The following is a 22,977-nucleotide window of genomic DNA, read 5'->3' as shown; positions in this document are numbered from 1 at the left end:
GGGTGTAATGTCCAGACAGCAGAAGGATGCCCATTAGAACTTCTGAGCAAGCTGACTGGCGTGTTTCGGGAAATCCTCTCTTCTTTAGAGCCAAGTCCAGCAGCTAGGGATAAAAAGTATACAACACCCAAATATTGAATAAATGATAGATACACATAGACAAATACATATAAGTATCAATGATCAAGGCCATTTTGTTACATAAACTTATGTAAACAAAAGAATAAAAATATAAAATATATGTTAATTACATTGTATACATGTATACATGACAGCATTGCTAGTGATTAGTAGATAACAACATCTGAAAGTAAGGCTTAAGACACACATTGACCAAAGTGAATAAGGATACACCACTAAAAACCACAACATGAGAACCATGACTGCAATCACAAAAGGGCAAAAAGGCCCACGTTACAGTATTGGGGTACTAGCATATAGGAGAATATGTAAATGTGTAAAAATGTATATAGAGAGCTGCAAAAAGGGGAAAGCATCATTATTGTGACGTAGATTTGAAACAGAAATTATCACAACAAAATAATAGTCGAACAGTACCAAAACACAACCTATTGTGAGAGACGGCCAGCAGCTAAATCCGGCTGGGACGTCCCAGAACAGGAAGAATGGAGAAGGGCAGCCTTTCCAGGACACTGCCTCCTCCAGGACGCTAGGTGGCAACTCCCCTGGACGGTAGCTGTGCCCCGGATTCCCTCAGGGCATCCTAGGACATGGAGTCTGTTTTCTCAGCCCTGTTGGGTGCCGTGGGTGCCGCCAGGGGGAGTCCTACTTTTCCTGTACTGCTAATGTCCCTTTTTGCAAAGTTAAATGTACCTGTTTATATACTGTATTATATTTCATATTAATAGAACATTTTCTTGAATGTGGTTAGACTGGGACTTCTTCCTACTTTTCACAGAAATTCTCGTTAAGTTAATATACCGTAGCATTAAATTGTGCCAATGCATGTGGTTGAATTGATGTGAACCCTTTGATGGGTTTCTGTCCTTCATACTGTATGTTGCAACTGCTATGGACTTTGGCCACCTACAAAACAAACCATCATAAGTGAATTATGAAAATTGGAAGAATATGTGGATAAACAATTTTTTTGGCATGGAAAATTATCTTTGAGCTAGATGATGATTTGAAAGAATACAGTATAGTGAGTGTGTATTGTTCAGAACATTGTAGAAGATAACGCACACACAAAAAAAAGTAAAATATTTACTTTTGATGAACGTAAAGTCAATATGTGTGAAGGCTGTTGGTGCAATATCATCCATTTAACTTGCTTATTAAGTATTTTTCTTTTCTTTCCAGATCATTGTTACAGAATCTGTGATGTTTTTCCTCCAAATTACTTCAAATGACTTTGAAAACCACGAAAAGACTATAGTAACAGGAGACTGTTGTTACCTCAACCCACTGGTCCGCAGGACGGTCAGGTTTCTTGGTAAGCTAAAGTTTTCTATTTTCCTTATTTTTGATCATTATATACAATATATGTATTCTGTTGAAAAAAAAGATATGTGACATTCTCTGAAATGAGAAAACTGTAGTTACAGCTCTTGTACTTTCACAAAAAAGTTTTCTTTTTTTAACAAAAAACAAAGGACAAAGGACAGGAGCTTTGCAGCTTCTCCAGCACATATACTAAAAGCTCTTTAGGTGTACTTTTATCCAACAAGGTTGGGTGGAGCAATGTCTAGTCACAGCAGGACAAGAGCCACATGTACAAAGTTTTCTGTCCATACCATATTGCCTGAAATGTAACCATAAGCAAGGGAGAGGACAACAGCAGTGTTTCAGGCAGGTATGTCATTGGTCAGCATTGCCAGACAGTACAGATTGAACTGGTTTTTGACTGCGGGCACGATTTCAGCAGACCAACAGGTAATACTATATGATCATCTAATGTTTGGTCTCCCTCAAGTGACTACACCAGAGAAAGACTGACACATCATACTGGCTCGTCTAAGAAATAATTTCAGATCTGCTGTCTATATTGCTGTTGAAACCTCTGGTATACACAATACCTGCATCAGTCATGTGACAGTGAGGGATAGGCTCCATGCTCCTAGGCTTAGATCTAGGGAATCTCTCAGAGGCCCGTTACTCTCATAACCTAACACTACAGCAGAAGAGTGCCAGGCCGCACACAGCTGCTATGGTCAAAGCTATCCTGAGGAGTTAGTGCTGCCTTGGCCTGTCTTCTGTCCTTACCATAACCTTTCTTATATGCCCTTAATGGTTGCCTCTGGAGATGTGGCCCTGAGCCTGCCAATGACCATCAACGTTGTCAGGCCCTACAGCAGCAATGGCACATTAGCTGTATGAATCAGAGGCATCAAGCAAGGATGGGGCAAGAGGTGGCCAAACAAGATACTGAAGAACAACAGTTGTTAATGTTTGGGTTGTTAATGTGTTTGTTCTATTTCCTTTTCTTATCATTTTGATTTATTTATTGTTATTTCAACGAATAATATTGAAACTTAAGTCCATCTGTACAATGAAATCACCAGTGTAAAAATAAAACTTTAGTGTATATTGCAGGTCCACCATATCTATCTATCTATCTATCTATCTATCTATCTATCTATCTATCTATCTATCTATCTATCTGAAAAATTGAGCAGTGGACAATCAATGTTATAGTTTACACAGGGCTTCGTTATGGACATCTCATAATACTAGAATTTTGAATGCAAAATGCACATCTCAACATATGAATCAAATAAGTACCTTTTTAGATAGTAGTTTTATGAGAATTTATAGTGTTTGACATTTGGCTTTTATGGTGATAACATTTTTTTTTGAACACTTTAAAATGTGGCGCAGTGGTAGCACTGCTGCCTTGCAGTAAGGAGACCTGGGTTCACTTCCCGTGTCCTCCCTGCATGGAGTTTGCATGTTCTCCCCGTTCTCCCTGTGGGTGCTCCGGTTTCCTCCCACAGTCCAAAGACATGCAGGTTAGGTGCATTGGCAATCCTAAATTGTCCCTAGTGTGTGCTTGGTGTGTGTGTGTCCTGTGGTGGACTGGCGTCCTGCCCAGGGATTTGTTTCTTCCTTGCGCCCTGTGTTGGCTGGGATTGGCTCCGGCAGACCCCCGTGACCCTGTGTTAGGATATAGCGGGTTGGATAATGACTGACTGACTTTAAAATGTAATAATAATAAAGAAAATCAGCAGTTACAGTAAATAATGTGTAAAGGGTCTTACTTTTTGTGTTCTTAGAGAATATCTGTCCACCACTTACTGTCTTTCTCAGAAAAAGGCTTAAGATTTCTGTGAGGTAATCACCTCTACTAAGTTAGTATTTTATTTACCGCTACTAAGTTAGTATTTTAAGTCATATGTCCAAGATGCCAGCGTGGGCTGATACAATCAGATTGTGCTTTTGAGATTTAAGAATCATACTCAGATGAAAGGAGATTTCTGAGAATCCCTTCTCAAAAGGTTCAAGTGATTAATAGCATTTGCCTTTGTTGGTCTGTTTTCTGATCCATGTAATAATCTGAACATTAATTATAAAAATGAAGATGTATTTCTTTATAAAAATCTTATTTTAGATTTAAGGGATAGATTTATTAAAACATGCAGCTGGAGATGTACAAAATAGACAAATCATCTGACATAGTGTTCTTGGACTTTCAAAATTCTCTCAAGTAGTTCAACACTTAAGATTAATCCTGAAACTAGAAGCTATTAGCAGCAGAGATAACTAATGAAATTGAATAGCAAATGTGTTCATGTGATGGTAACAATGAGTGCAGATCAGAGATGAATTGTGCAAGGGTTGAGGTGATCAGTGATCTTGAGGATCTTTATTCTGTATTGGAACAAAAAAAAAACAGTAAAACACAGTTCAGTGAAACATACCATCAGAAGAACAATACAGAAAGTGTGTTCCAACAATATTCTATCAAATTAGAACTCTACCCTCTTCCTCTCTCAATTTTTTTTTGTTCTTTATTTCACCTTATACAATTTCTTGCATTAAGAATTTGTTAGTTTTTGCATACTCCTTGGGGTCAGAGTGCAGGGTCAGCCATTGTACAGCACCCCTGGAGCAATTGAAGTTTAAGGGTCTTGCTCAAGGGCCCAGCAGAGTAGGATCTCTTTTGGCAGTGACGGGGATTCGAACCAGCAACCTTCTGGATACCAACACAGATCCTTAGCCTCAGAGCCACCACTCCACCCCATTTTCAGTCCTGTTGAACTTATTTTAGAATAGCATTAATGAATTTTTGCCACATTCAAAAATATCTTTAACTGCTTCTCTCAGATAAATACATTTTTCCAGTTAAAGGTACTAGACATCACTTTCCCATTAAGTTGGTGGAGCTGGGTTAGGATTCTTTTTCTTCTTCTGCTGCTGCTGCTTCTGCTTCTGCTGCTGCTTCTTCTCCTTCTTCTTCTTCTTTTTCTTTTTCATCTTTTCCAACTTCTATGTGGGGTCAATGTGCTTGATAATGGCTTAGGATTCTTCCTGTTAAGCAAAATGAATGTATTTGCAAGCAATGTATTGTATATTTCAATAATAATTGTTGTTTGCATAATGTTATCCTACCTGGTGTTGCTCTGAAAATTAAAGGATTAGGAAAAATTAAAGGATTAGGATTGATTTTAAATGAGGATTGTCTGAGAGATATATAAATAGTTAATCCCAAAATGGTCTAACTTTAGAGTATTCTCAAAACATACGACCTAGCAAGGTGGACATTTTTTGACATCATTCTTGCTCCTGATATGTTTTAGACAGTTTTAAACAAAGTAAAAGTGAATGATGCACCACATTAGTCAGAATTATAGCAGACTTTTCACAGATTGAAGAAAGTTGTATTTTATGGATGGATAAATTTAATTTCTTTTATGTTTTGATTTTGGTCTTTTTTCTGTTTCTTGGCACTGTGGTAGGTTCACTCAGTGAAATTATCTCTGATACTATTTTGAGCAATCGTATACTGCAGTAGAATCACAGCATGGAGTTGTATGTGTGTGTAAATGTGCATTTCATTACAGAATCAATTTATAAAAAAGTACAACACAAACAGAAGACAGTGTTCATGAGCCATTTTGTTTAGTTTTTTTTTTACTTTTATATTCTGGTTTTGAAATATGCTCTTAAAGACTGGGCTTTCAGTTCATTCCCTTTAATAATAATAATTCATTACATTTATATAGCGCTTTTCTCAGTACTCAAAGCGCTATCCACACAAGGAGGAACCGGGAAGCGAACCCACAATCTTCCACAGTCTCCTTACTGCAAAGCAGCACCTTTGACTTTGGTAGCAATGTTAATTTTTATGTGTACTGAGCCTCTCCTGTCTGTTTTGGTATTTTCTTTTAATTTCTTGCTCTTTGTATTTTCTTTTGCTCAGCTTAATCTGTATTTGTACAGACACAAGTCTTTACAGTCCAGATTGGAGGACAGCAGTCATACCACTGCACCATTGCCATCATACTTTGCATTTAATTAATATCTGCTGGACTATGATTAAGTTCTCATCGGATCATCAGACATACAGTATAGCATGTATTCTCTTTACAAGTATGCATTTAATAAAGTTGCCTGGACAATAAAACATTCTTAGTGCTTAGCATACTGAACACAGAAATAATGCTGGAACATGCAACTCAGTGACTGACCACTATACTGTAATATCATGAATTTAGGATTTACACAATATCTACAGAGATATATTCTTAATGTTTCTGTAAACAATGTTCAGAAGGATAGTAACAAATCGACTGATGTCTTTACCCAGTAGACCCTAACTGGCGTGTTTAACTAAGGCCTTCTACTCTCTGTTATCCCATCTACTGTAAAGTCAGAAGAAAATTTCAAAATGTCAGCTTGGCCCTAGCATCATCCTTCTAGGATTCTGAAGTACAAATGAATGGATGCATATTAAAAATGCATAATAGTAAATCATAGATCATTAAAATATGTTTTTCTTTACAAAATGTTTTTGATACCTAGAAGCTAATCTTTACATCTAATTCGACTATTTGCTTAATTTTGGCTCTTTTGCTATAGCAACTGCTGTAGTCAGAAATCACTTTGCAATGTGCAACTGTGCTCAAAGATTAGGTTTCATAGAACTGCAGTTTGTCTCTTTATGTTATTTCTTAAAGGCAACATTTCTATGCATTTGGCAAGTTCTCATGATGATGATAATGATGGCAGTAAAAAAATCAAAATGCCAAATGCTTGCTTTACTAAAAGGTTTTATTATGGAGAATTAAGCAATTTAATGTGAAATTTATTATTTAGAAATATACACATTTTCATTGCTGTTTCATATTTTGAATCCCAAACCAGATTGCAGTAACAGAAAAAAACTAATATCACAGATTGGAGCTCTCCCTGACAGAAAGTGTTTCCTTCTGGATTCAAACTTTGTGCTCCTCATCTTTGACACAGAATAGAAAAATGAACTTGTTAACTAGCCTAGCTAATAGAATAAACCATGGTGATGAGCTGAAGATATCATTGCACTGCTCTATTTACAGGACCAATCATAAATTCCGTAATGCTCTTAAAGGTCATCACCAGATCAACCTGTTATAAATCTCTTTATTAGGTTTGGATGTAATAAGGCATTACAATAATACATTATCTTATTAATATACCACACAATATTAGATTGCCTTTTTATTGATGTTGTGTACTCATTTCTTACCCTATTTTTGTCATTAAATAAATAGTGAGTGATATACAGTAATCGATATATACACTCCAGTTTATATTAGAGGGGATACTGCACAGAGGGTATACAACTTTACATTTCTTGGAGTTACTATTAAGGATGATCTAAAGTGGACAATCTCAAACATTGTCAAAATATGTCACCAACCTCTATAAGCACACAGAGGAGTCCAACCTCAATGACTGCTTGAAACCATTTTATGAAACCTGCCCAGCTCAAAACTACAAAGCTTAGAAAGGCAAACAGTATTGTGTAAGAGCTAAGCTATTCTGCAAATACACTTTTCTCCCAAATCCAGTCTGGAAAATACTTTATAAATATTAACACTTGAACCACTAGATTCCATCCATCCATTATCCAACCCGCTGAATCCAAACACAGGGTCACGGGGGCTGCTGGAGCCAATCCCAGCCAACACAGGGCACAAGGCAGGGAACCAATCCTGGGCAGGGTGCCAACCCACCGCAGCCACTAGATTCCATTCTTCTATTTTCTTTACCCTCCTATCCAGGGCACGGCCATAGGGGAACTAGAACATATCTCAGCAAGCTTTAAGCACAAGGCAGGAGCAACACCTGTACAGGACACAAGTTCATAACAAGGTGAACACACACAGACACACGCACACATACACACACACACACACACACCTTGGGCCAATTCAGCATCAGAAATTCACCTGACCTTAATGACTGTGGGAGGAAACCTTAAGACCTTCTATGATGAATAAAAATTTGGACAGCGTTTTCCCTCGCCCGACACAGGTCACCGGGCCCCCCCTCTGGAGCCAGGTCTGGAGGTGGGGCTCGATGGCGAGTGCCTGGTGGCCAGGCTTGCACCCACTGGGGCTCGGCCAGGCACAGCCCGAAGAGGCAACGTGTGGCCCCCTTCCCATGGGCTCACCACCTATGGGAGGAGCCAAGGAGGTCGGGTACAGTGTGAGTTGGGTGGTGGCCGAAGGCGGGGACCTTGACAGTCCGATCCTCTGCTACAGAAGCTGGCTCTTGGGACGTGGAATGTCACCTCTCTGAAGGGGAAGGAGCCTGAGCTAGTGCGCGAGGTTGAGAGGTTCCGGCTAGATATAGTCGGGCTCACCTCAACACACAGCTTGGACTCTGGAACTAATCTCCATGAGAGGGGCTGGACTCTCTACCACTCTGGAGTTGCCCCCGGTGAGAGGCGCCAAGCAGGTGTGGGTATACTTATTGCCCCTCGACTTGAAGCCTGTACATTGGGGTTTAACCCAGTGGACGAGAGGGTGGGGTGGGGGGGGGCCTAACTGTTGTTTGTGCGTATGCACCGACAGCAGTTCGGTTTACCCACCCTTTTTGGAGTCCCTGGAGGGGGTGCTAGAGGGCATACCTTCTGGGGACTCCCTCGTACTGCTGAGAGACTTCAATGCTCATGTGGGCAATGACAGTGAGACTTGGAAGGGCGTGATTGGGAGGAATGGCCCCCCAATCTGAACCCGAGCGGTGTTTTGTTATTGGACTTCTGTGCTCGTCACGGATTGTCCATAACAAACACCATGTTCAAGCATAGGGGTGTTCATATGTGCACTTGGCACCAGGACACCATAGGCCTCAGTTCGATGATCGACTTTGTGGTCGTGTCGTCGGACCTGCGGCCACATGTCTTGGACACTCGGGTGAAGAGAGGGGCAGAACTGTCAACTGATCACCACCTGGGGTGAGTTGGCTTTGATGGTGGGGGAGGATGCCGGTCAGGCCTGGTAGGCTCAAACGTGTTGTGAGGGTCTGCTGGGAACGTCTGGCAGATCCCCCTGTCAGAAGTAGCTTCAACTCCCACCTCTGGCAGAATTTTGACCACGTCCCGAGGGAGGTGGGGGACATTGAGTCCGAATGGGCCATGTTCTGTGCCTCTATTGTTGAGGCGGCTGACCGGAGCTGTGGCCGTAAGGTGGTCGGTGCCTGTCGTGGCAGCAATCCCCAAACCTGTTGGTGGACACCGGCGGTGAGGGATGCTGTCAAACTGAAGAAGGAGTCCTACCGGTCCCTTTTGTCCTGTGGGACTCTGGAGGCAGCTAATAGGTACCGGCAGGCCAAGCGGAATGTGGCTTCGGTGGTTGCAGAGGCAAAAACTCGGGCATGGGAGGAGTTTGGGGAGGCCATGGAGAACAACTTTCGGATGGCTTCGAGGAGATTCTGATCCACCATCCGGCATCTCAGGAGGGGGAAGCAGTGCAGTGTCAACACTGTATATGGTGGAGATGGTGCGTTGCTGACCTCGACTCGGGACGTTGTGGGTCGGTGGGGGGAGTACTTTGAAGACCTCCTCAATCCCACTAACATGCCTTCCAATGAGGAAGCAGAGCCTGGGGACTCGGAGGTGGGCTCCCCCATCTCTGGGACTGAGGTCACCGAGGTGGTCAAAAAACTCCTTGGTGGCAGGGCCCCGGGGGTGGATGAGGTACGCCCGGAGTTCCTCAAGGCTCTGGATGTTGTAGGGCTGTCTTGGTTGACACGTCTCTGCAACATCACGTGGACATTAGGGACAGTGCCTCTGGATTGGCAGACCGGGGTGGTGGTCCCCCTCTTTAAGAAGGGGGACCGGAGGGTGTGTTCCAACTACAGAGGGATCACACTCCTCAGCCTCCCTGGAAAAGTCTATTCGGGGGTTCTGGAGAGGAGGGTCCGTCGGATAGTCGAACCTCGGATTCAGGAGGAACAGTGTGGTTTTCGTCCTGGTCGCGGAACAGTGGACCAGCTCTACACCCTTAGCAGAGTCCTGGATGGTGCATGGGAGTTCGTCCAACCAGTCTAAATGTGTTTTGTGGACTTGGAAAAGGCGTTCGACCATGTCCCTCGGGGAATCCTGTGGGGGGTGCTTCGGGAGTATGGGGTACCGGACCCCCTGATAAGAGCTGTTCGGTCCCTGTACAACCGGTGTCAGAGCTTGGTCCGCATTGCCGGCAGTAAGACAATCTATTTCCAGTGAGAGTTGGACTCCGCCAGGGTTGCCCTTTGTTACCAATTCTGTTCATAACTTTTATCCATCCAAATCCGAGACCATGGTCCTCAGCCGGAAAAAGGTGGAGTGTCCTCTCAGGGTTGGGAGCGAGATCCTGCCTCAAGTTGAGGAGTTCAAGTATCTCGGGGTCTTGTTCGCGAGTGAGGGAAGAATGGAGCGTGAGATCGACAAGCGGATCGGTGCGGCGTCCACAGTGATGCGGGCTCTGCATCGGTCTGTCGTGGTGAAAAAGGAGCTGAACCATAAGGCAAAGCTCTCAATTTACCAGTCGATCTATGTTCCTACCCTCACCTATGGTCATGAGCTATGGGTAGTGACCGAAAGAACGAGATTGCGAATACAAGCGGCTGAAATTAGTTTCCTCTGCAGGGTGTCTGGGCTCTCCCTTAAAGATAGGGTGAGAAGTTCAGTCATCCGGGAGGGGCTCAGAGTAGAGCCTCTGCTCCTCCGCATTGAAAGGAGTCAGATGAGGTGGCTCGGGCATCTGATCAGGATGCCTCCTGGACGCCTCCCTGGTGAGGTGTTCCAGGCACGTCCAACCAGGAGGAGGCCCCAGGGAAGACCCAGGACACGCTGGAGGGACTATGTCTGGGAACGCCTTGGGATTCTCCCGGAAGAGCTAGAAGAAGTGGCCGGGGAGAAGGAAGTCTGGGCATCTCTGCTCAAGCTGCTGCCCCTGCGACCCGACCTCGGATAAGCGGAAGAGGATGGATGGATGGAAACCTTATCACCCAAAGGAAATCTCCACGCAAAATGTGTGCAAGGAGCCCCCAGGACATGAACCCTGGTCTCATTGCTGCTCCACCATGCTGCCCCACCACTAAATTCAGGGACAGTGTTTATGTACATACAGTATCATAGGATCACACAGAATCGACTTATTCTGAAAACTGCTACGCGTTAGCCTCTTTGTGGTTCTGTCACTCGCATAAGGGAATGCTGATGTACAATTTAAAAAGATTTTATTTTCATGGGAATTGTTACATATGTATAATAGAACTATTTTACATTACAGTGAGTAATTAACCATATTAAAAAAGAGTAAAACATAATAATTTGAAAGTAAATTATGTTTCATGTTGCGTTAGAGTTATTTGTTGAGTAATATGATTTTGTTCTGTTTAGCTTTGAAATTAACACACAAATACTTTTTAAACTTACACTTTTACTGTAAAACTTCAGTAAAAACAATTTTTTGAATAAAATTTTTTTCAATATGACATTGAATTTTGATTCTGTGTTTGGACTTTCATCGTGACAAGCAATGTATAACTGCCTATGATTGAATTTCGTTTCTTTCTCTCTATTAAATAAAATAATTTTTGTGAATGTATGGCTCTGAGATTTGTTAATTGTCTTTGCCAAAGCTATTATAACGAGAAACTGTTAATGTTTTAATACGAATGGCATATCAATATCTCCTTTGTTGTGTAATGTTATCCATGAAAGATGTACTACTTTACCTTTCTTGGATACATCCTTCTTTCAACAGTAATTTGTGCAGTGGGAGACCGGATGGTATAACGGTTTTAGATATTCTTCGGGATATTGTAAGTTGATGTTGTCATCTTCCACACGATCACCACCAACTGTTTCAGCATATTCTATTGATACGCATTTAACCAATTTGCAGTGTAACCGGTCAACATTTTTGGTGTAAATTTGTTTGACTTTATCGTTTCTCGGTGCTAGGATTGTCCGTGTACTCATTTTTTCTGTTGCTATCCCTTTGTGATGAAATTAGGGTTAGGCTTAGGGTTAGGGTTAAGATTTGGACATAATACGTCTTCTTTAATTGGGAACTTAAAGTGAGGAAAATGTTAAAATTTTTAAGAGCTAAGAGAGCAGAAACTGTATCTGTCAAAAGCATGCACACAAATGAGAGGTGAGATTACCGTGTATGTAGTTGAATATGGTTGAGAGGAGGGCGTGACTTGAAAAAAATCTCATGACCAAAGTCTCATCACACGAGACTTGAAAATATCTTCCAAAAAGTCTTGTTTCGTCACAGGATTTTTTTTAATATAATAGACAGATATATGTGTTGGTATTATATTTAATTAATGGGGTTGTATTTGTTATATATATCATATGTATTATATCATTGTCATTCGACTATAGGAGAAGTGCAAGTAAGAAATACATTATGTACACATGACAGTTTTGAGTTTGAACTTGAACATTATGCATGTATGTACAGTGTCTATAAATATTGTTCACCTCCCTTGGAAATTTTCATATTATTATTACACAACAATTCAATCACAGTAGATTTAATTTGGCTTTTTTGACACTGACCAAAAGAAAAACATTTTTCAATGTCAAAGTGAAAACAGATCTCTGCAAAGTGCTCTAAATTAATTATAATTGAGCTCATAAGTATTAACCCCCTTCAAGTTAGTATTTAGCCATGACAGCCTTGAGCCTGTGTGGACAGGTATCTATTGGTTCTGTACACTGCCATTTTTCCTCATTCTTCTTTGCAAAACTGCTCAACCTCTGTGAGATTGCAAGGAGCTTTTGAGTGAACAGCCTTTGTCAAGTTCTGCCATGAATTCTCAGTTGTATTGAGATCTGGACTCTGACTCAGTCTCTCCAGGACATCAGCATTGCTGTTCTTAAGCCATTGCTGTGTATCTTGTCATTTTGCTTGGGGTCATTCTCTTACTGGAACACTGATATTCTCTCAAGACACAGATTTCTTGAAGACTGCATCAGATTTTCCTCAGGGATTTTTCAGTATTTTGCTGCATTGCTGTTTTCTGCCACACCTTCACAAGACCTTAACAAAATGAGCAGAAACAAAACATTCAGAATGAATACAGTCAGTTTTCTTCTTCTGTTTTCTTTTTGATTGTGATATCACTACAGTACTTTAATAAACTTTCAGTCCTTAACTTTATTAGAAGTGTAATGTTTGAGATGGTGTGCCAATGTGTAGAATTAGCTATAATTTTTTTTTAATGATAGCTTTCAGCTGCTGCAGTAAGTCTCTCTTCATGTCTGGTGGAACACCAGAACTTTAAACAAACGTACTATAGATTGCAGACTCCAGGTTTAAATGGCACCCACTGACATCTTACATTATAACTTGATTAAGAGTATTCAAATGTGTTATTCTTGATCCTTTCTTTGCTTTTTATCATACTCACACCAGTCATCTTTAAAACTGATGACTATCCATTAACTATCCATTAACTATCCATTTACTCAAAAGTCACCATTTCTAATTTTTGCAGTGTGACTCAGTATTTCTTTATATAAAACTTAACGTTATGTACTGCAGCCTTCTGTAGGCTGCATTTAATGAATCACATGGATCTTTTTAGATGTGAATGCTGAAAATTCAACCCTCTATAATTTAGTGCCAGTTAATGCTTCAAATACACTCTTTTTAATATATAAGAATGTCCTAGTCAAGCTACAGGAGAGTATATTAAAGTATGAAAGTAAATTAATTTTATAAAATTTTGTTTCAAAATTATGACTGGCTATTATTTTTGATACTATTTTCATCCAAAAGAATTCTTCTTTTACCACAAAATACTCTATGATAAATTGTAACATGAAAGTAGAACTGAATCATTCCACTGAATCATTTGCGTTCTTGAATGTGGACGCACTACCCAAGCCTAATGCACAGCTTGTTAAATAAATGCCAAAACTAGACTAAAAGGTTTCAATAATGCAAATGACTGATTTCATTAACATTGTATTAAAAAGCAAACATAAAAGGAGCCCTGTGATCAGATCTGTAAAATTTACCCTAGCAGAAATATACCGTTTTCCACTGTTATTTTCGTAATTCAACAACGGGGCTTTCAAACACTAATACTTGAAATTAAGATTATGAAACAGTGTAATCAACATCAAGTATTCATTTTATCGTTCTGAATGGAACATTGTAAGGTATAATAATGTAAACTGCTGCATGGAAATTACACATTAGATGACTGGAAGCAACACTCTCTTGACTTTGTATTAGTTTCAGGTTTATGTAAAACAATTACAAAAAAGGCTTATTCATTCAAATAAATATATACTGTATATGGAGAGCAAGGTTATAAAAGTAAAAACACCCAAAATATTCAATGCACAAAATATATAATAATATATGAGCCTTACTGCCCAAAGTAAAGAAAACTTTCCTTAGTGTAAGACATAAGTCTGAAAAAGAAATGAGAAAAAAATTAAACAAGAGAAACTGAGATATCCATCCATCCATTTTCCAACCCGCTGAATCCGAACACAGGGTCACGGGGGTCTGCTTTAGCCAATCCCAGCCAACACAGGGCAGGAACCAATCCCGGGCAGGGTGCCAACCCACCGCAGGGAAGCTAAGATATGACCATGTTAAACTGATGTCAACTCAGATGTCGTTCATTCTGTGAACATGGGCCTGGCAGTTTGGCTCTACCCAACCCCCCATCGTGTCTTTTTTCTGTTTTTTAGGCACATAAATTCATTTATTTAATATATTTTGATATTAACGTTTTATCCAATACTCTAGTTTGGATCCACCATGCCTTTTTTGGCATCTCTAAATTTTTGTGAATAGCAAACTAGATAGTATAGTCAGTTCATTACAGAGTGACCAGCATACATGTTTGGGTAGATTTCTGACAGATAAATTTAAATATAAGTAAATGTAAAGAATTACACATAGGAAGTAAATATTTTAGATTTAAATACACAATGGGAAGGCTGATACCTAAAAGTATGCCTTATGAGAAGGATCTAGGAGTGACAGTGGGCTCTGCACTACGAACTTCCTGACAGTATCCAGAAGCCATTAAGAAGGCAAGCAGAATGTGAGGTTACATAGCACAATGTGTGGAGTACAAGTCAGAGGAGGTTATGCTCAAGCTTTATAATGCACTTTTGAGTCTGCACCCCAGGAACTGCATGCTGTTTTGGTATCCACGCTACAAAAAAAGACACAACAGAGCTAGGAAAAGTCCAGAGAAGAGTGACCAGGTGGATTCCAGGGACTAAGAGGTATAAAAATGAATAACAGAGTTGAACCTTTCCCATTTAAGCAGAAATTAAGAGGTGACATGATTGAAGTTTTGAAAAGTCTGAAAGGAATTAGTACAGTGGATCCAGGCTGTTATTTTAAAATTAATTCAACAAGAACACTTGGGATATATTTGGAAATCTGTTAAGGGTACATTTCACACAAACATTTGAAAGTTTTTCTTAGCACAACTCTTGGGACCTTCAAAACTTGATGTTATTTTCAAGAAATTACGTGAATAGGATTGGAGAGCATTGCTGGGCTCAGTGGCCTGTTCTCATCAAAATTTTTCTAATGTTCTAAACTGGCCCAGTGGGGGTAAATCAGAGTGTCCTACCCAGAGCTGGTGCCTACTTTGCACCTAATTCTGAAAGGATAAGCTTCAGCTCCCTGCAGCTCCAAAACTGGATTTTGTTGTTAGTGTAAATGGATGGATGAATGGATACTTTGAAATTAATATACATAGTGGAATAATATTAATAGACAGTTGCCTTCTTTTGGCATTTGTATCAAAAGTTGTAGTCTGCTGTGGATGAAGCAATTTTATCTGATGTGAGGTGTTAAGTGTCAGCTAAGGTTGGCACAGAATACCACCTGTTACCAATATATCAGAATGAAAAATGACAGTTAATAACAAACATCCTGTCAAACTGTCATAGCAGAGAAAAGTATTGATTGCATTACAGGGATAGGGAATTTAATGATTAAGCACCAAAGTGGGTTTGCTGTCGGTGCTACAATGAGAAATCTGTAAGTATGTTCTGAACTGTCCAGCTTAACACCAAATCATAGGGGTGTATGCTTTATTGCAAACTATAAATATATAATTCACTTGTGGCATAAAGTGTATCATGATCACTATTTTCCTCATTTCATCTGCTACTCGTTATTTATGCTAGATTTTGGAGCTGCACCTTACTGTAGTGAGGTCACATTCAATTACTAAATGGCATTTTTTTCTAATACATGATGCTCTACCAAGTCATTCAGCCGTAGAGCCCGGTCTGTCTAATCAACACTCCACATCTGGCCTTATTGAAAGGCCAACAGACTTTCTGTCTATTTTTTATTTCCTGTTTTAACTTTCTAAACAAAACACAGGAGTTTTCATTGGAGTAGAGCTTCCTGTATTTACGGCAGGTTCTATGAGTGTTTATATTAAATTTGTTTTATTGGAACAAATGTGTAAAAAGTAGGCAAGCAGAGCTAAAATTGCATATGGAACTTATGTTTTTTCTTATAAGAACAATGAAACATGATTTCTTTTACCTCATACATTGACTCTTTTCTTTATTGGTTTGGTATTAGTGATTACTTGCTGAACCTTGCTTTTATACCATAATCTTAAAACGTCTTCTTTTTAAATAGCTGGTAGGCTTATAAATCGAGAGAGTGTGTGTGTGTACATAATCACATAACAAAGCATCCGCCACCTTCACCAAGACAGCCTTTTTAGAAAACAGATGGCCAGAAGGATGAAAGAGCTGATTAATTTTAGCATATGAATTTAATAAAATCTTATCTTTTCAAAAATTTTCTTTGATCTGAGGGTTTAATCCTTTTGTCCTTATTAGTAATGCGATCACAAGTCTGATAATGTTACCTTCTCCATGATACAGCTTAAGTCAAGAATTCATCACTTGTTAGAAACATTCATTTGTACTGGATTTGTATAATTTTCAGAATTCACGAATTAGGAGAAGCAGTACATATAGAACAACTGATATTTGGTAAATTGAAGTATATTATTCTGACGGATGATAAAATCTTGACAAAGGGTTCAATAACAATAATGTTTCATCATAAGTCTTGAATGTCAAAAGAATATAAAATCATATGACATTTAACTAATGAGAAAAGACAACTAGTCCATCAGGCTCATTTGGTGAGCTAATAGCTAATCTGTCTCAATATCTCATCAAGCTACTTTATTAAATCAGGTCAAATTTCTGCTTCAGCTGCATAACTTGGCCATTTTTTAAGATTCAAGTGACCGTTTTCATGAAGAACAGCTTCCTTGATTACATTTTATAGTACAAAAAATGACAGTTAAGATTTCCATACACATCCAGCTTCATATTTATTCACTACCTTTAAAACATATGAGAAATATTTTTATTTTGAAGAGTGCAGTTTGGATAGCCTCACTGCACCACAAGCCTCTGTTGCTGTTATTTATGATTGTGGATGCATTCATTATCACTTTCTAAAATTCTGTTCATTTCTAAAGTGTCAGTCACATGTGGAATATCTATTAAATGTCTTTTAAGTTTTCACTGTGCATGTTTAGTTAAAAGGGGTCAATGCTTAGAGCTTGCAGGGCAGTTGAAACTGCCAAGGTATATTAGAGTAGTAAGCAGGACTAGCAAGTTTCATTTTGCATTCAATTTCACACTTGGAAAACTTGGAAACAGAAAGTTCTCAAGTTTTGTTTTTAATGGCTATTTTGTGTGGTTGCTTATTTATTTATTTATTTATTTGTTTGTTTATTTATTTTTTATTTATTTCCCTTTGTTCCAAGCAAACACTATATTGTAAGACTGTTGTATCGTGAAGCCTATATCACAGTTTGCATCGTATGTCGATTAAGTACATCGTCTCATGCCTATTGTGGCGAGCGGCTGGAGGCGGTACCCAGCCGGGATGCCCGGAAGGATCGAAGGAGGGATTATGTCTCTTCCGGACCACGAGGGGGCAACTGCCCTGGTGGCTATGGGGACCACGGGAATGGAGCATGGAAGCTCAGCCCTATAGGGGCCCGTGGTCACCGCCACGGGGTGCCCAAATGCCTGGAGAGCCCTGGTCTGCCACACCCAGAAGTGCTGGGGGGACGAAGACCAGGGACACCTAGAGTGCTTCCGGGTGCACAGCCGGCACTTCCATCACACCAGGGAGTGCCGGCAGAAGTTCATCGGGAGGCACCTGGAGCACGTCCAGATGAATATAAAAGGGGCTGCCTCCCTCCATTCAATGGCTGGAGTCAGATAGAAGAGGACGTTGCTCGGAGGAGAAGAGTGGTGGCGGTCAGGAAGAGAGAAAGGCATTGTGAGAGACTGAGAGACCAGGACTGAAGGGTGATTGGTACGGGAGTACTGGGTTGTGTGCACTGTAAGTAGGACAAAATGAATAAACGTGTGTTGTTATTTGAACCTTCGGTGTCCGCCTGTCTGTGTCCGGGCCGCTTACCACACTATTCATTGGTTCTCAAAAATGTGCCTTGCCTCAGGTGGCATTATTTAAAGTGCCAGCCTAGGCTAGAACATACAGCCTAATAAAAAGCCTATTTGGATTAAATAATAATTGGCTATTCTAGTCATTAACTAATTAACAGTAATAACTATTCATTATTCATTATTTCCTAGAAAAGGACATCTTTATTCTGCGCCTAAACTGGTGCCCTTTATTGTAGATGGAATTTCTCACTAAGGCTTTTTTTTTTAATTTTAAGCTTTCCATAAGCAGTGGGGTGTAAATTTGCATGATATGAACTGGTCTCCATTTTTTTATTGTTTGCTTTTAATAAAACATCTCTGAATTGATGTAAACACCACAGGGCATTCAAATATGAATATATAATATGTGTATGTACTGTGTGTGTCATACTTAGCTAGCTGACTCACAAAAAGCAGGTTTCTAATGTCAGCTCTAGTTGAGGTGGATTGATTTGCTCACACCATGTACATCTTTAATTTCCATTTTTTTTAGCCTATAGTATCAGATAAATGCAGCTGTGCCAAGACAGAGATTGACAGATTGTGAAGATTTCAAATGTTTATCTGGTTTAGTAAACACTACAGTGTCTTTTTTATTTGTAATGCTTTTTGGTTTCTGAAAAGGTCATGTTTAAAGGATATACAAATGTGCAATATGTGTTATAAAATAATATTGTGCTTGTTTAAAACATTTTGTAATTACAAAATTGTCTGCCAAATAAGGATATAATGCAGTGTAAATTGTTGAGGTTAACATTAAATCCTAATTTAATAATTCATTACATTTATATAGCGCTTTTCTCAGTACTCAAAGTGCTATCCACACAGGGAGGAACCGGGAAGCGAACCCACAATCTTCCACAGTCTCCTTACTGCAAAGCAGCAGCACTACCACTGCACCACCTGTTTGCATACAGATTATAGTTGCAGCGTGAGGACTAGAAACGCTGCCATGAACGGGGGTGCCAGTCCATTGCATGGTCCACTTATGTACTTTTACCCAGTTTAGTATTTCCAGTTATTCTGATCTGCAGATTAGACATTTAGAAGAAACCCTGGATTACTGAAAACAATGTGAATGCCTCATACAGACTGTAATTGGGAATAGGATTTGAACCCCAGCAGCAACAGTCAGAGACTAGTGGGTGGCCCAGGGCGGACCATGCAGAAATTCATTGTTTTTGTAGCTGCAACATCAACAACAATAGCTTTGATTTGACAACAGCCTTTGAGTGTCAACTGAAGCATCTGAAGAACATACTGTTTACTATGCAACTTTTAAAGACAAATGGACATCTCTTGAATTTATTATTGTTATAGACAGAGTCAATCTTCATGGACTTTACCCAGCTCTGTGTGTTCTGCTGCATGTTTTTGTATGTTATCAGCCACAGTAGCCAAGGCAGAGAAACATTTGCTTAATAATCTAAAATTGAATAAAAATTACTTCGTCAATGATGTACCAAAGCTAGATTGTGTAGAATGTCTGTGATAGGACCTGTTATTTATTATATTTGTTATACTTAATGTTAAAAGGATATTTTGCTGTATTTGTTTTTCAGTTTTGTAAAATGTGTTGTGTTCACAATTGCTCATTTAGTTATGAAAATAGATTTGCTAGCGACTGTTTTTTTTCTGTTTTCCTAAAATAAATGAACAAACTCTTGACCTTTAGTGTTATTGATTTGGCTTCATCTAACCTCACTTCTGTAAATTCTGTAAAGAAATCTTTATCACTCTTTGTAAATTTGGTTGCAGCTGTTCCATCAAAAGAACATAGACATTTCACAAACAAGAAAAGACCAATTCAGTCTATCAAGCTACTGTAATGTCTGAATGTAGAGAGGCGGGCCAGGGATCTAAATTTGGAAAATGGTCTTTCATAGGGAAAAACAGTGAAAAAATCTTTAGGAAAGGCAGGTGTCAGAAAGCCAAAAAAATAAACTATAAATAAACACAAGGAAGAACATTTGTCAAAATGTCAAAGTTGAAATATATAAAATGAAAATGTCCTGACACTAATTTAAAATCATTTTTCTTCTATTCTAATGAAAATGTTTGTTTTCAGAGACACAAATCCAAAGTTTGGACAATTGCACAGACATCTTTAATAGACAGCATCACAATGACAATGACATCACAACGCTGGTAATCATACGACTACAGGTTACATTGTCATCAATAGAAATGCAGCTATGGTCATAATCAAAAAGTAACAAAATATCATAGCACATGAGAAATCAAACACAAAATGGTATTGTGTTGACATATTATAGAACAGTAAAACAATACCAACATTCAAAAAACAAAAAATGCAGAGAATTTTCAGGTTATAAAAATAACTTTCTGTTAGCTATTTTGGTTAATTTATTGCTAAGTTATCCTAATATGACATCAAAATACTTTTTAAAAGGTTTCCACATTCCCTGTTCAGCTGCACGAATCAGCAGTTTGTTCCAGATGCCAACAGGCCTTTGGTGTTATGTATTAGGAAGTTCCTTGGCACAAAGTCTAAAAAAAAAATTTATGGCAAAATGCCCTACAAGTGGGAGGGTCTGACAGTCTTCAGCCTATATCCCTAAAAAGTGAATGTAAAGAATTTTTATAAAATAAAAGATGTATTTATCAAAAATTCTCTGGAGCACAAATGTGCCAGAAGGAGCTGCCTTCTAGAGTAAGCAATCTACAGGCAAACAAGTCCCAAAAAACACAAATCCAAAAAGACGTTGGGAAGCAACTGGGCAGGTTAGTGAACATCCTGGTTTGCATCTCGGCTTATGTTTGGAGGACTCACAACCATTCTGTCTTCCATTTCATTACACGTTATAACGTTTAGAATTTGGGACTTTTTGCTTATTATTTGTCTCTGTTTCCAGTTTAGGGAAAATGTCACATAGAAATATAGCCCAATCCTAACATATTCTTTATTTAAACTCATCATAAGTAATGTTCAGCGTGTTGCCATGCCACAGAAGCTGCCTTTCCTTTGAGAAGCTTGACAGGAAATCTCCTTTATTTAGCAAATGACAATCCAGTTGCTTCTCTTCATCATGACTGCTACACCTTTGGTAATACATTCTGTAGTATGGTGATAAATGCAAAATATTAGAAACAAGTTTTTCAAGGGATTATAAAGATTCAGTTATTAGATTCTGAGACAGCGGAATGTGCCTCCAAAATGATGCCATACCTAGTCATACGTAAAGCAGCGTCAAACAGTAACTCTATCTCTATTCGCTTACTGTTGTGCACATAAAATGACACTAATGGACAAAATATCCTTAATGTCTTCATAAAGCAAAGCTCCATTGGTTACCTTGGTGCTACAGGACTGAGACAGAAGCAAAAAAGTCAAGGAAAATTTTGAACTGCTTGTTCATGTGAAAACAACTCATCTTTATATTTAGACTTTTGTGGATTCAGATAGATGTGGTGCATATTGCAATCTGACAATTATTGCCCATGTGACTAGCAGTTGTTGCTGCTGCCAGATGGTAAACCGTTTTCTAGGAAGAGACTTATGTGAGCATTTGGATTTTTGATGACCTTTTACTCTTGTGTATTATAATTTATTGTCACATTGTTGTTTTGCTTTTTAAACTTGCTATTAAGAGGAAGTGAGGCTTGAATGAATATCCTGTTTCCCTTTTGATGTATTCAGCTCCCAACTAACCCTCTTGCACATTTTCTTGTCTCACATTTTCAATATAATCCTTTGGTGACTGAGAAAGCTTTCTGTGTAATGAAAAAATGTCAAACACCTTCCACAGTTTACATGAAATGAAAAACAACTCATCAGGTTAAAAACATATGTATCCCCCTTTGTGACAGCTCGCCTGTACTTGATCAATCACAAATATTACCTCAGCAACTCACACAAATTATTGATGGACTCCAACTATTCAGGAAATTTGTGGATCAGCTGCTTTAAATTATTTTGAGAAGGTAGATCATCTCTTTCTTTTTAAGATCCTATGAAATAGTAAGGACTTCTTAATGAAAATAAAAATACAAAACTACTGTGACAAGGTTTAGATCATTCCTTTTAAAATTAAGTAGCAAGATCAAGCGTGACTCTAAAGGAGTTACGTAGATGAAATTCTTGGACCAATAATCTCCAAGGAATTTCATGAGAAGAAAACTTATAAGCCTTGAAGTGTGTACTAGGATTAAATGATGAAAGATGAATAAGGCATGATACAAAGAAATACTCTGTATCCCTGTGTCAAAGAACTGGGAGAGAGGAAGATAAACGAGTTTCAGCAGGCACACTGGCAAGAGTCAGTTGGTTATAATGAAAATGTCATACAAGTGGTGTGCTTTTTATAATTTATTTTTATTATTTGTTCAGTTTATTTTGTTTGGTTGCTATTCTATCATTGGCCCAGGGATCTGAGTTGCTCTGTAATACCACGATGGCTTATGGTCATAAGATTCAGTGGACATGGTTATGAGATGTGTGTGTGTGTGTGTGTGTGTGTGATGGTGTTTGGATGTGGTCATACAGTGTCAGCAGCCACTCTCTCTGAATGTAAAAGCAGAGTACGTTCCTCTTATATTTTTTCATTTTGTATGTGAAAGCCAGTTTAGTGCAGCTTTGGAGTGTACAACGATGTGTAATTAATAATTACACCCCATGAAAGTTTGTTTTTCCTTTTTAGCATATGAGACATGTCAAGATTTCATCTTCATTTAAACAGTAGTAATGTAATTGAAAATAAACAGTAACATATGACTTTGCAACAATTTACTCAATGGAAACTGAATAGATATGCCATTTCCACTTTTGGAAATATATGTCCATCCTTGGCACTGGTGTTGCCCCTTCAGATAGGCATTTTTAACTGTTTATCAGTCTATGACAGATAGTCTTACATTATCCTCAAGCACAATTAAGAATTCATAATTAATTCTATGACGGAGAGCAGCCCCAAACCATAACGTTTTCACCGCCATACTTTACAGTTGGTATCAGGTTCTTCTGGTCAAATGCTATCAGACGTGTCAAATCTTTGCTTTATCTATCCAGAGCACATTTTTCC

The 22,977-nt window shown here is 39.0% G+C and overlaps 1 protein-coding gene across 3 annotated transcripts in view; it reads left to right on the top strand.

Annotated features, from left to right (window-relative positions):
• The window catches only part of LOC114658970 (phospholipid phosphatase-related protein type 5-like), a 403,832-nt gene that overhangs the window by 335,491 nt on the left and 45,364 nt on the right, over window positions 1-22,977 (top strand). For all 3 annotated transcript variants that reach the window (XM_051933202.1, XM_051933203.1, XM_028811124.2), the window contains one exon: window positions 1,324-1,456. In XM_051933202.1, coding sequence (XP_051789162.1) covers window positions 1,324-1,456 — 133 coding nt within the window. The remainder of the gene's footprint in view (window positions 1-1,323; window positions 1,457-22,977) is intronic.

Source organism: Erpetoichthys calabaricus, chromosome 10 (assembly GCF_900747795.2).
Source record: "Erpetoichthys calabaricus chromosome 10, fErpCal1.3, whole genome shotgun sequence".
NCBI classification, from domain to species: domain Eukaryota; kingdom Metazoa; phylum Chordata; class Cladistia; order Polypteriformes; family Polypteridae; genus Erpetoichthys; species Erpetoichthys calabaricus.
Note: the sequence above shows the minus strand (reverse complement) of the source record. Positions and strands in the feature narration are given on the sequence as shown.